At 40.2% G+C, this 13,008-nt stretch overlaps 3 protein-coding genes and 1 long non-coding RNA gene across 10 annotated transcripts in view; 3 read left to right on the top strand and 1 right to left on the bottom strand.

The window, feature by feature from the left end:
• Nucleotides 1-2,092, top strand: part of hoxa3a (homeobox A3a) — a 32,099-nt gene extending 30,007 nt beyond the window's left edge. For all 7 annotated transcript variants that reach the window (XM_048992658.1, XM_048992656.1, XM_048992657.1 and 4 more), the window contains one exon: nucleotides 481-2,092. In XM_048992658.1, coding sequence (XP_048848615.1) covers nucleotides 481-1,259 — 779 coding nt within the window. In that variant the 3' untranslated portion in view covers nucleotides 1,260-2,092. The remainder of the gene's footprint in view (nucleotides 1-480) is intronic.
• Nucleotides 2,093-4,275: 2,183 nt separating this feature from the next.
• On the top strand, nucleotides 4,276-7,619 carry LOC125718681 (homeobox protein Hox-A2b-like). Its single transcript, XM_048992661.1, has 2 exons — nucleotides 4,276-6,026; nucleotides 6,567-7,619. The coding sequence occupies exons 1-2, from the start codon at nucleotides 5,663-5,665 to the stop codon at nucleotides 7,298-7,300; spliced, it is 1,098 nt and encodes a 365-aa protein (XP_048848618.1). The 5' UTR covers nucleotides 4,276-5,662; the 3' UTR covers nucleotides 7,301-7,619.
• Nucleotides 7,620-7,717: 98 nt separating this feature from the next.
• Nucleotides 7,718-10,464, bottom strand: LOC125718689 (uncharacterized). Its single transcript, XR_007384900.1, has 2 exons — nucleotides 10,173-10,464; nucleotides 7,718-7,963 (listed from the first exon to the last, which is right to left on the bottom strand). It is a non-coding gene; the product is annotated as an uncharacterized LOC125718689 (long non-coding RNA).
• A 29-nt stretch (nucleotides 10,465-10,493) lies between these two features.
• On the top strand, nucleotides 10,494-12,485 carry hoxa1a (homeobox A1a). The gene is made up of 2 exons (XM_048992666.1): nucleotides 10,494-11,220; nucleotides 11,406-12,485. The coding sequence occupies exons 1-2, from the start codon at nucleotides 10,614-10,616 to the stop codon at nucleotides 11,768-11,770; spliced, it is 972 nt and encodes a 323-aa protein (XP_048848623.1). The 5' UTR covers nucleotides 10,494-10,613; the 3' UTR covers nucleotides 11,771-12,485.
• The last annotated feature ends 523 nt before the right edge of the window (nucleotides 12,486-13,008 follow it).

The raw sequence follows: 13,008 nt of genomic DNA, 5'->3' as shown, positions 1-13,008 counted from the left end.
ATCTACGGAAAGAGATCTGGGACAAACAACCCCGCCAAGCGGATACCGTATGCGTTTCACAAGACAGGATACGCTACTTTACAGCAAGCATACCGGCTGTGATCAGTTCTCATGGTCCATCCCATAGAATTGATTCTTCCTTTGCGTTGTTAATAGGTTATATCTACATGCTTTGCGTGAAACTTTTAGAGAAATACAGATCTCAGTCTGTGTGAATTTGTTGCACTTGTGGTGCATACTGATGACAAAACCAGCTATATTCATCTAATGATCTGTTTTTTGACTTATATCTCAGTGCATGTCAAACAAAAGCAATGGAAATTATTTTGTCAACTCATCTAAAGATGAATTCTTAAGGTCATTGAAACCTGTACATTTTAAAATCATTTACCGCCAATATCATGAATGCATGCTGTCGGGCATTAATAATATTCATCTGTATTATTGGCTGTTGAACCCACATTTCTTTCTCCCATGCAGCTGAGCTTTGTGCAGGAGACAAGAGTCCGCCTGGCTCCGCCGCCTCCAAAAGAGCTCGGACAGCTTACACCAGCGCGCAGCTTGTGGAACTGGAAAAGGAGTTTCATTTTAACCGATACCTTTGCCGACCAAGAAGGGTCGAAATGGCGAATTTGCTGAACCTTACAGAGAGACAGATAAAAATCTGGTTTCAGAACCGCAGGATGAAGTACAAAAAAGATCAAAAAGGGGTGGGAATGATGCCTTCACCCGGAGCTCAGTCCCCGAGAAGCCCGGCCGCCCCATCGTCTGCTGGAGGATACCTCAATTCAATGCATTCTCTTGTCAACAGTGTACCGTATGAATCGCAGTCGCCCACGCCTTACAATAAGGCTAATCAAAATGCGTATGGTATACCGACGTCATATCCGGGTCCTCTGAACAGCACTCTAAACAATTGTCTGCCTTCCCAGAAAAGATATGTGGGCACCGGGGCGGCCACCCCCGATTATGACACGCACCCCCTGCAAGGCAACGGTAACTATGGAACTCATCTGCAAGGAAGCCCCATATATGTTGGCGGAGGCTACACAGAACCAGTGGCTAACTCCGGGCCCTCTGTTTTTGGGCTGACGCATCTCTCTCATCCGTCATCGACCAACATGGACTACAATGGCGCTGTCGCTATGGGCAACAGCCACCATCACGGGCCGTGCGACACGCACCCCACATACGCAGACCTTACTCCACATTACTCTCAGGGAAGAATTCAGGAAGCGCCCAAACTGACGCATCTGTAACGATATCGTCAGCTGCGGTGTGATATTCTCTAGCTCCGTCCAATCTCTTACCTCCTCACCCATAGCTTTCTTTCCATTCAGTAGCTTCTATGCCTTGTTTTTTTTTTATTGTTTATGTGTGATGTGTAGCTTAGTCAAGTAGTCATTCTTGTTGCTTGGATTTCTCTATACATTTGCTATAGTGTTATTGTTCCATTACCGTACACCTGGGAGATCAAGTCCGGATGCACAGATATGCATATTTAGTCGTAAACATTATTATTATTTTTTAATCAAACAGGGTATTTGAACAAATTTTATTATATTCTTTAATGTGAATTTGTTCGTTAGTTATTTATCCCCGGTGAAGAATTTTGTTTGCATTTTGTTGCACGCCTGGAGGCTCAGAGAATCACGCGCTGGTTAAAATGCTCCGCAGCACGAGCATCTGACCGCCACTGTTTGTATTCTGATGGACTTTCAAAATTATTTATTTGTTTTGTCAGAACATAAGTTTCTAAAGTATTATTTATCTCCATCGGCCAATATGTAGGCTATTTCCAGAAGGAGGTACGCGGGGACAGGGTTTGGCCCTCCTTACAAACTCATTTGCAAGGAAAAGGAATACATGACAAAAACCAAGATTACAATGTTCTCTTTATTGGGTTCATACATTTTTTTTTTTTTTTGGGAAGTGAAACAGGAATCATGCAATAAGATATGAGAGACAAGGTATGAGAGTTTTAGAATTACCCAGCTTGTACTTGTTTATTGACGATACTTCAAAGATCACAGGTTCTGTTTGTCATACATTCCAAGCTGCTCCATTCTAAGAAATAAAAAGTTAAAACATACATTTGTATCGTAATCTTATAGCAATTTTGAAGGAGGGGTGGGAGATAAGCATATACAGCAGTAACATAATAATAATAATAATAATAATAATAATAATAATAATAATAATAATGATAATGATAATGATAATGATAATATAATAATAATAATAATAATAAATTCGTTTATAATAATAAAAACGTTTTAATCGTTACATCACCATACATTAAAATATATTACATATACCCAACTACACAAAGGAACAAAATCTTATTGTATGGTTCCAGATAAATATTGAATTTATGTATGGAAACAACAACGGCAAAACGCAGCCGTTTACGTGAAGTACGCGTATGTGCCCAGGATTATGCGGGAAATAGTCCTCGGGAGTCGTGTACTTGGGGTTATTTGTGCTGCCTTGCTGATTCCGAAGCGCGACGGCTGAAAATCGGAATAGATGGTGGCCTGGTTCTCCCGCGCGGCCGAGCAGACACGGCCATCACAAACGCGATGTTTCTAGAACTCAAATAGTCACAAACAATTACATAAATCAATCGAACAAGCTAAATACATATGTGTGAACAATGAAAAACAACATTTTTGGATAAACATAATATATTTCACAAGTTGCTTTTATAAATTACAATGTATGTGAAAAGAACTCATTGTATTACTACCTGAAGTACATTTACAATTTAAAAACTAAATAACCGATAAAACTATATACACTAAATGTAGAAAAAATAAATACTATGACTGATATATTTTCATGTTGTAATTTTTTTAACCCCCACTGACAATCATCAGCAGAAAATATCCTCTCGACTCTTTGTTTTCTATTCTAAAATAACAACCCTAAACGTCCAATCCTGTTTCTTAATTTTTCTCTTTAACTGTTTTACAATGTACATTTTCGTGCTGTTTTTCTTAATGAATTACGTCTTGAAACAATAGCATTCTATTTTGTGTATGTTAAACGCGCAGATTGAATTTGCTTTTATTAAGTCGCCAATTTGTAATCTATTTTGCAAAAACAGCAAACTAGCCGGCTTGGAATTCTATGATATATTAAACCACGGTAGACTGCGTATAATATTTATTTACGAAAAATACAAATGTATGTACCATTGTGTACTCTAAGATTATATTATTTTGAATTGGAATGGTACTGATTAAAAGGTACCTCGTCGCAGAATCTTCTATATCGTTGCTTAAGCCTTCAAGTAATAAGTAATGAAAATGTTCTTTCGTGCTTTGTTTTCGCAAACTCCCAATTTTTTTTTCTCGTTTTAATTTTTGACTTCAAGGGTCCATGACCGTATTGCCTCGCCTAACATATGGTTAACAGGGATATGGAAAGAACAATTGATCCGTGAGGATTCTGTCCTTCTCCCCATGCCTAAAACACGCACATGTGCTTTAAACCATACTAACCGCTATATGTACGTGAAGTCAATATACCTACCGATTTATATTCTTGGGGAAAAGGGGGAATCACTCGGCGCTATTTCAGTCCGAGCTGAAGTGTGGGACTGAATCGGATTTAGTAGAGAATGCGGACACCCACTCACCTCTCACACACAAAGCTGTGCGTAATTGCAAAACCATTCGTCTTTTTCTCGCCAGCTGAGTCTTTCCTACACAATTGTTCGCGCAAAAACTGGAACGTTATAAAAGGCAAGATGTTGAAGCGGGTAAAAAGCAAAAAAAAAAAAAAGTTTAAAGGTTGGTTACTCACCGATTTCGTATTATTTCTTTCATGAAAAATAGTTACGGCTTTAAAATCCTAGTGTAAAACTAGAATGGCGGCGGAATGGTGTTCTAAAATATGTGTTCAGTAGTCGTCCTCTTCCTGGTTGCATTTGATCTAAGAGAGAGTTAGAAGGTTTAAATGTGTTCTCAGGGCACGAAGCTGTCAGACCTATTGGCGAGTAAGATTGATAGCGCGAAGGCTTCCTTGCCTCTTTGTTTATAATATAAGCAATAAACTGTGAGAGGCCTACTACTCTTTCCCCTTTTAAATACAACCCTCTCTTACTACCGACGAAGAAACGATTTAAAATAATGTACCGTACATATTTCAACTACTTAAGTGTTAATAAAGCACTCGTGGTATCAAAATAATGATGTATCCCATGAATACCGATATCCCTATAATAAGACATGAATAACTGCGCTTAAGGACAATTATTTTAATGCTAGTTATCGTATATACAGGTAATTCAATCGAAATGTAAGTTTTTTTTATATTTTTCGCTGAATATCTATTATGCTCGTGGGTCACACCCCATATCAGACACACAGTGGAATTTTCACTCTTCAAAGCAAATGGCTCCAGAGATTTAAGAGATTGTAACCTTTTGTTTTGTTTAAATGTATCTTTCTTCAGGTAAAGAACCTTTCCAACATTCTGATAATGAACAAAAAAGAGATGTGGAAAATGGAATGTAAATGAATCGCATATGTTCGTTCGGTGATTGTTTTGATCTCAGTGACACCAGAGCAGTGTCTGGCCACTAATATCACCGGACCTTATCGACCCTTATTGGTTCCAATGAATTTGCCTATATGTTTTTCATATTGCTGTGTGACTTAAATGTAGCCTTCGCACTAGCACGTCGCGTGCACATTTACACATCCTCTTCAAATGAACGGCGAATGTTAACAGTATATACAGTATGATACGTATCATCATATGATAAGATAAATACATGTATATCTGTGGCACATCACTTACATTATGTACATCACATTACTGGTACAAGAAATTTATTAGGTATAGATGGTATATGCTGTCCAGTACCACACACACACACACACACACACACACACACACACATTACACAAAACGTATATATACTCCTGTTGATAATAGGATAATACGTTTTATGTAATGTGTGTGTGTGTGTGTGTACATATACCTACACACACTAACAAATATTCAGGATGTACTCATACCCTGTATATTTGTATGAATGTATATATGCCTGTGAATCTGACAGCGTCTTTGTTTTCGTTTTAACCTGGTAGATGCCTAAGACCTAATGAGAACAAGTTGGATATATGAATTTTCTCATAGTACTTTTCTGGTAAATCTCTCAATTAATGGCTACAGGCGTCGCAAGTAGATGCTGAAATGATTGGTGGTACGCGGGGCGTCCTTCTGACATCAAGTAACAATACGAGGAGGGCAGAAGCTCGCGCGGCGGATGCAGTCACGCTTGCGTTTTTAAAATATTTCAATGCTGTAGGGCCGTGGCGGTGGACAAACTGACCAGAACGTGTAAATAAAAACAGTACTACCCCCAGAACGAGGCGTTCCTTACAGACTTTTTTTGGATCAATCACGCAGACAGTGGCTTCTTTTGATTAAACCCCAAATTGTCATTGGGCAGAAGTAATCATGTGACAAGCAATTCGGTCCAATTTCAACCTTGTCTCCATGAATTCAATAGTTTAATAGTAGCGCGGTCCCCATACGGCCGTAATCAGTGAATTAGAAAAAACACTAGCAGCGATTTTTATGATTTTTTAATCTGGCCACAAAATTCAAATAAGAGCTAACTTTCCAAAGCTCTGAGGGAGAGGAGATGAATTACGAATTTGAGCGAGAGACTGGTTTTATCAACAGTCAACCGTCGCTTGCTGAGTGCCTGACATCTTTTCCCCCTGTCGGTGATTCATTTCAAAGTTCATCAATCAAGAGCTCGACGCTTTCACACTCGACACTGATTCCTCCTCCTTTTGAGCAGACCATTCCCAGCCTAAACCCCGGCAGCCACCCTCGCCACGGCCGGCCCAAGCACAGCCCCAATGGCTGTAGTCCGCTGCCGACCGCATCTCTTCCTCCGGAGTATCCCTGGATGAAGGAAAAAAAAGCTTCCAAGAAGAATCACTTGCCGACACCAACGTCCACAGCCGTTGCAGCAGGACCAGTCTGCTTCTCGCCTAAAGGTGAGTGCTGAAAATTTGATGAAAATACTGATGGAATGTTTTTTTTTTAAAGAATATTTCCTTTTAGTGGAGAAGTGCGTGTATAAACTTCCAACCTTGAAAATATTTTCGAATTGTATATTGTATGCACTTCTCTGTATCGTTAAAAGTTTCACTAAGTTCTGTAATGTAAAATGATTTATTTGATTTCCACACTGACCTTCCTTGCTGTCCGGTGCCAGAGTTTTGATATTTGACAGTAATGAGGAGTGATAGATTGCTGTAGCTCTATGGTGCAGCTGGCGAGTTCATTGGGCTGCCAGGCTGCTTCAGAGTTCCACTAACGTAGTACTATTTTGGGGAGTTTAGCTTATGCTGTGTATGACTCGTTTCTCGATTTCCCTAAACATTGCCGCAGCAGTTCGGAAATCAAGGAACAATCCTTAAGGCGTTTAAAAATAACTGGCATTCTGCCGTAATGTGCGTGTGGTAAATGGTCTTTGCAATTTCATTGTTAAACTGTAGAAAATGTAACGCGAGGTTGCGTTATTGCTGATTCAGGGTCGCCCGAGATTCCGGAGAGTGGCAGCGGGGGATCGCGCAGGCTGAGAACTGCGTACACCAACACGCAGCTCCTGGAGCTGGAGAAAGAATTCCATTTCAACAAGTACCTCTGCAGACCGAGGAGGGTGGAGATCGCCGCTTTACTGGATTTGACCGAGAGGCAAGTGAAAGTGTGGTTTCAGAACCGAAGGATGAAACATAAAAGGCAAACCCAATGCAAGGAGAACCAGAATAGCGAGGGAAAGTTGAAGCGTATGGAAGACGGAGCACAGGTCGAGGAGGAGAAATCTCTTTACGAGCAAGCCCTAAACAACGTGTCAGGGGCCCTTCTGGAGCGAGAGACCTACTCCTTTCAACAAAACTCGCTAACTCCGCAACAGCCTCAGAACATCCACAATGGAGATTCCCAAAGTTTTACTGTTTCGCCTTTGAACAGCAATGACAAAAATCTTAAAAATTTTCCCAATCCGTCACCCACTGTTCCAGGCTGCATGTCCACAATGGGCCCGGAGTCCGCATCTGGCCTAGACAATGGTAGTCCCTCGGCCCTGGACGTTTCTTCTTTACAGGACTTTCACGTATTCTCCGCAGATTCCTGCCTACATCTTTCAGATGCCGCTTCCCCCAGTCTGTCAGAATCTCTGGATAGTCCCGTGGACATATCTACGGACAGCTTTTATTTTTTCTCGGACACTTTAACAACTATCGATTTGCAGCATCTGAACTACTAAACTGAAATTGAAACAAACCCAAGAACACAAGTACACCGTTCTTGTCTTCAGAGTTTTATATATTATTAGTACATTTTCTTCGTGGCTTAACTGATTAGATAACTAATCATGCAGAGGTAAGATTTCACCATATAATTTGTGTAAATAATTAGTTTGATAATATTTGAATTAAAATTCGAACAGGCGACTATCCGAAAGCAATATAATTGTGTGTAAAAAGAGGAAAAATAGAAATGAATCTTTGTCCTTTTATTTTTGTATCGCTTTCGGGTACAATGTCAATAAATATTTTTGTTAGAATAAACTTGACTTGCTACAAGTAGCTTTAAAAATGCGTCATTTAATTATTTTTTTTGATGAAATGAAATGTGTTTTCGAACTTTCTAAAACGCAACACACTACAATTTATAAAACAAATAAAATTTACCAGAAAATGTTTATTGTACAATACACAATTCTCAAAGACGGAAGCACGGACATATGTGACTATATTGTGTAAAATGGAAACAGCATATCAACATATATGATTGCTTACACAGTTGTAATTCAAAGAAAACGTTGTAGTCGCAGTTATTCTCTTGATCACGAAAGTTACAAACTTCAACGGTAAGTGAAACTTCAGCTCCTTCGGCGAGAAATGGAAAAACAATCTTCGTTTCCAACCTAAAAACGAAACAAAATATTTGTTTACATTTCTGAACATGTGTTAACATAAAGTCTACTATAAAAAAATTAATTAGGTCATCTAAAATAGCAAAATACATTTAATATAGCATTTATAACGTCATTGGGATAACACGCTTTCACGCACTTAAATTGTGCCAAACAATTCGTGTTTCCTTTCAAATAAAAAGTAATTTATGCTCTTTTAAATGCATAATTATACGTTGGTGTATTAGCAGACGTAAATATAGGTGTCTCATGAACATTTACAATCTGTTTTTTTATATATATATAACCACATTATTATAAACAGTTCCTAGGAAAAAATCGAGGAAATGTTTGTTGTACTCAGTGTAAAGTGAGGGGTCTGTCTAAGAATTCTGGACGAAATTCCCCTCGAAGTCATAAATCAAATTCTTTCATGAATGAGAATGCCAACAAAGAGATCAATTGCCGAGGCCTATATACAAATAAAACCCTGCAACGCATTTGCAGGGTACTGGGGATTCCCGGCCAAAGCAATGGCTATTTTAGGCTCTCGGCTGTAATTCATTTTTATAGCTGTTTAAACCTACAGCCCGCGCGTGGCCACAATAACCAGGCGCCGCGCGCTGTCTAATTCAAAATGACTGCTGCAGAAAGATTCCCTTCTTAATATCCTGCTTGTGTTAACATATAAATAACACGTAATTATATATATATATATATATATATATATATATATATATATATATATATATATATATATATATATTCTGTGTTGAACACTATTACATTTAACTATACAATTTACAATCACAATATAAAGGTTAAATTTCTAACTGGATTCTATAAGAACGCAATATGTGTTTAAAATATATGTATTTTATTCTATTTAATATAATGAAAAGTTTAAACATTGTTTTTTGACGATAGATCATTTGGACAATATAAAAACATATTTCTTTCTAAAATTCCAAAGCTTTCGTGCAGTCCTTTCTAAAATAAAATGAATGATTTTTTTATCAGGCTTATAAGCTTGCCTGGCTAATTAGGATCGATCCTATTACATGTAAGGAGTGTGGCGAGTATCATTACTAGGTATAACTGCACAATGCAGCCCAATAGCATGACATTTCGCCAATAGACCGTGAGATAAAATCATCGCTTGTTACTTGTCTCTTCCGGAAAGAAGACTTTTCGGGTTATTTCTAACGACATAGTCCGCAGACGGTGAATGCAGCCTTTCTCTCCTCACCAGAGAGACAATGCATATTTTACAAGCGGAGTGAAATGTATACAGCATATGCGCGTGAAAAAGTATTCGAGGGGACTATCAGTTGTATTATGTATTGTTTTTCTTAATATGCCATTTTCGCTTAAACTGTATTGGCAAATTGATACTGACAACTCTGCGAGGGCACACATGCGCTGTTTTCGAGTGGAGATACTTGAATAAACAGTAGCTGTTTCCTACATTCAAAGCTTAGCCGCCTGCATATCGGGGAGAGCAGAGGGCGGGGGCAGCCTCAGCCGAGCCAGAGGAGCCATTTTGAGACTGACCACAAGGCCGCATGTTCAGCTTAATGTCTAGAAAGGGCACAGGGCGTTTTCATGACGAACATCCTTACACGCGTGTGGGCTTTGCGCAGCTATACGGAATAAAATGATAAATATATTGTAAACTGAGGTTTAGCAGGTAAAGCAACTTGGAAACCAAATGAAACAGTTAATTTAACCACGGACATGGGCTACAATGTAATATAAAAACTATATAAATCTCAGGTCCTGGCACACAAACAAATAATGTCTTTTGAATAAGGAACACGTATCTGAACAAATTCTTGCTGGATATCATCACGCTAGTCCCACGTCAAATACAAAATAAGAGCTATTTAACGTGTATTACAAGAGCCGTGTAAACAAGCGGCCACGGAAGGTACGAACATGTACAGACTAAATCGGTCTAGAACTCCGCGATAGCGTCAAAGGTTTTAAGTTACTCGAGCTTGCGATCTCGGAACCAACAACAGTCAACACAGACATTTGAAGTTTGCCTCCCTGCTACTCAGACCTGACAACCCTGTTAAACCAAGACACCCAACTTCGCTCCCTGCCTTTTAATCGCACGCACAGCCCGTATTTAACTCGTATCATTTACACGTTAATTATTAGCTAGTAGGCCTATAGGTTAATCTAAATTATTCAAATCATAATCGGTTCTTCTTACCTGGGGTGTTTTGTGGATATAGTAAATAGTCGCCCTGGTGCAGAGTGGGTATTAATGCGTTCAGCACATGAACATCCGCCTAGAAGAGGCACTGTTTACCGCTCTGATACAATGACTACACGCGGCCCGACTGCTGCGCGTCGCGGTCTGCAGTACCTATTGTTTGCACAGCCAATACATTAATGCTGATGCGCGTCACCTTGATCGAAGAGCGTTAGGAATTTAAATGCCTCTAAAACGGTGATCTATCACCGCTGAGAGAAAGGCAAAGTCTACGACGGCGCGCACTCACTGGCTGACCCGCGTCACGTGACCGACTCCGTTCGTTCATATCGCTTAGTGCTGGCCTGATGGGAGAAACGGGCAGGTTGGCGCGGTCATCTGGGGTGAGAGATAATCAGTCGGGGCCCGGTCTGTCACTGTCACAGAGAGAATGCTACAATGAGCACCTTCTTAGATTACTCAGTGATGAGTGGAGACGGCGGCTCCTGCTCTACCACCTCGTACCACTCAGACCACGGAATTACAACTTTTCAGTCTTGTGCTGTCACAGCTAATGACTGCAGCGGGGATGATCGCTTTATTGCCAGCCGAGGTTCACCAGGTGGCATTCCTACACACCCTCACCAAGCGGGATCATACCAACCTCACGGCCCACTGGGCATTACATACGCCAGCCATCCGGGCTGCGGTTCTGGCTATGCCCCCCAGAGTTTCTGTGCCAATTACAATCACTACACCTTGAACCAAGACGTGGATTCTAACACTGGATATTCACAATGTGCCCCCATCGTTTACTCTGGGAACGTTTCGTCATCTATGGTGCAGCATCGCCAAAGTTACAGTGGGGCGTCTCTTGGACAATTTCAGTATACTCACGCTGCCTACGCGCACGAGCAGACCAACCTCACATTTTCAGGATTCACGAACCCTCTGTCACCTCTGCAGGTATCCCACCGTGACTCATGCTGCTCGCCCCTGTCCGAAAGCTCAACTCCAACGCAGACATTTGACTGGATGAAAGTCAAACGAAACCCCCCTAAGACCGGTGAGTGTTACACACTTGAAGACATATTTTTTTACTAAATTAATAGCAACATATATCTGTCGTGTTCACATTTTAGACAGTTTTGGAGTTGGTTTGTAATTTTATTTTTGTCCTTAATAATTATCTAAGCAAATTTTTATAGTTTGTTGAACTAGTGCCATTGGTCAATTTTTTTCGGCCCATAGGTAAAGCGGGAGAGTACGGCTTCGGCGGACAGCCGAATACGGTCAGGACCAACTTTACTACTAAGCAGCTTACAGAGCTTGAGAAAGAGTTCCACTTCAACAAGTACCTGACGCGAGCGAGGCGCGTGGAAATAGCCGCTGCCCTGCAGCTGAACGAGACTCAGGTGAAAATATGGTTCCAGAACCGTAGAATGAAGCAGAAGAAGCGCGAGAAGGAAGGGATCTTGCCGAAATCCCCGTCGGGACAAGTGGAGAACGAGGAGAAAAACGAAGACGCCTCAGAAAAATCACACTCTGTCCCGTCCACACCTTCCCCGGCTTCGTCTACAACATCTTCAGCGCCTGACCCTTACATCTCTAGCTAGATGATTCATGTCGTCTGTCCTGCTGGGTCAACACAAAATATTATCCCGTATGACATGTGACAACATTGTACATAACTTTATGTCGTATGCAGATAACTCGAGAAGAATATAAATGCACTAAGAGGGCGTTTAGAGCAAGGTAATTTCGCCTGGAACATTTTATTAATTTAATGTGTTAAATGTACGTGATATGTAGAGCGCAAGCAAGTAACTTTGCCTTTTCACTCCAGACGCTTAACATTTTTAGATTTTTTACACGAAGTGGTTTGGGTATACTGTGGAGTTGTAACACTTGAATGAAAGCTGCAGGTTGTACGATGAACGTGTGACAGTCAATTAAAACTTTAAGAAGACTGAGTTCAGGAGTGTGCAGGTCTGTAGCGGAAGTTCAACCGAACTGACGCCACAACGCCGCATTTGAGAAGCGTACACTGAATTACAATCACCTGGAAATTAACTCGGAAAACGTCTTTAAATACCTCGTAATATCAGCCTGTTTGCTGCTGTCTCAAAAGTAATGTGTGGCCAGATGAATGTATTATGTAAAGTTTGCATGATGTGCAACGCTTTCATGTATTTTATTGGACACTGAGTTTTATCAGTTTGAAAGCAGGAGTGTCTCTGTATTATACATAAAAAGTAGGGCACGTGCAATGTGTTTCCCACAGCAGTGTTTACGGGTCAATATATGTATTAAAGCGCTCTTGAATATGTATATCATGATTTTGTACATTTGATTCTGCCTTGCCCTCACCCTTAACTAGGTAGCCACATTTTAACTCAAATAATCCCGATTTATAAGATCTGAGAAGAATCATATAGCCGGGTCAGACTTGATTATTGTCTTAACATCAAATCGGAAATTAAACGATTAGAGTGATGTTTCTAAATTTATGGGAAAACACGTGGCGTGCTGTTGGAAACGTAGCTTGAAGGACGACCTACACATTTTTAGGCATTTAAGGCAACTTTAATTCTTAAAGTTTGTCACCTCAGTTAAACTTACGAAGTGTGACTCTATGATATTCAACTGTGGAAGTTCAACGAGAACGATACAACTGCATACTGTATTGTCCTCGAGCATTCACTCCGAAATAAACATCGTAATAATTATATATAATATCCCCCAATACATTCTCTTTCTCTTTTTCTCTAACTTCCTTTTGTATAAGGGAACGAGCGAGATTATGATCAGCAGGTGTGGAGGTGTACAGCAGATACCGATGTCAGGAGTTGGT

The sequence above is a fragment of the Brienomyrus brachyistius genome, chromosome 23, assembly GCF_023856365.1.
Source record: "Brienomyrus brachyistius isolate T26 chromosome 23, BBRACH_0.4, whole genome shotgun sequence".
In the NCBI taxonomy this organism is placed as follows: Eukaryota; Metazoa; Chordata; class Actinopteri; order Osteoglossiformes; family Mormyridae; genus Brienomyrus; species Brienomyrus brachyistius.
Note: the sequence above shows the minus strand (reverse complement) of the source record. Positions and strands in the feature narration are given on the sequence as shown.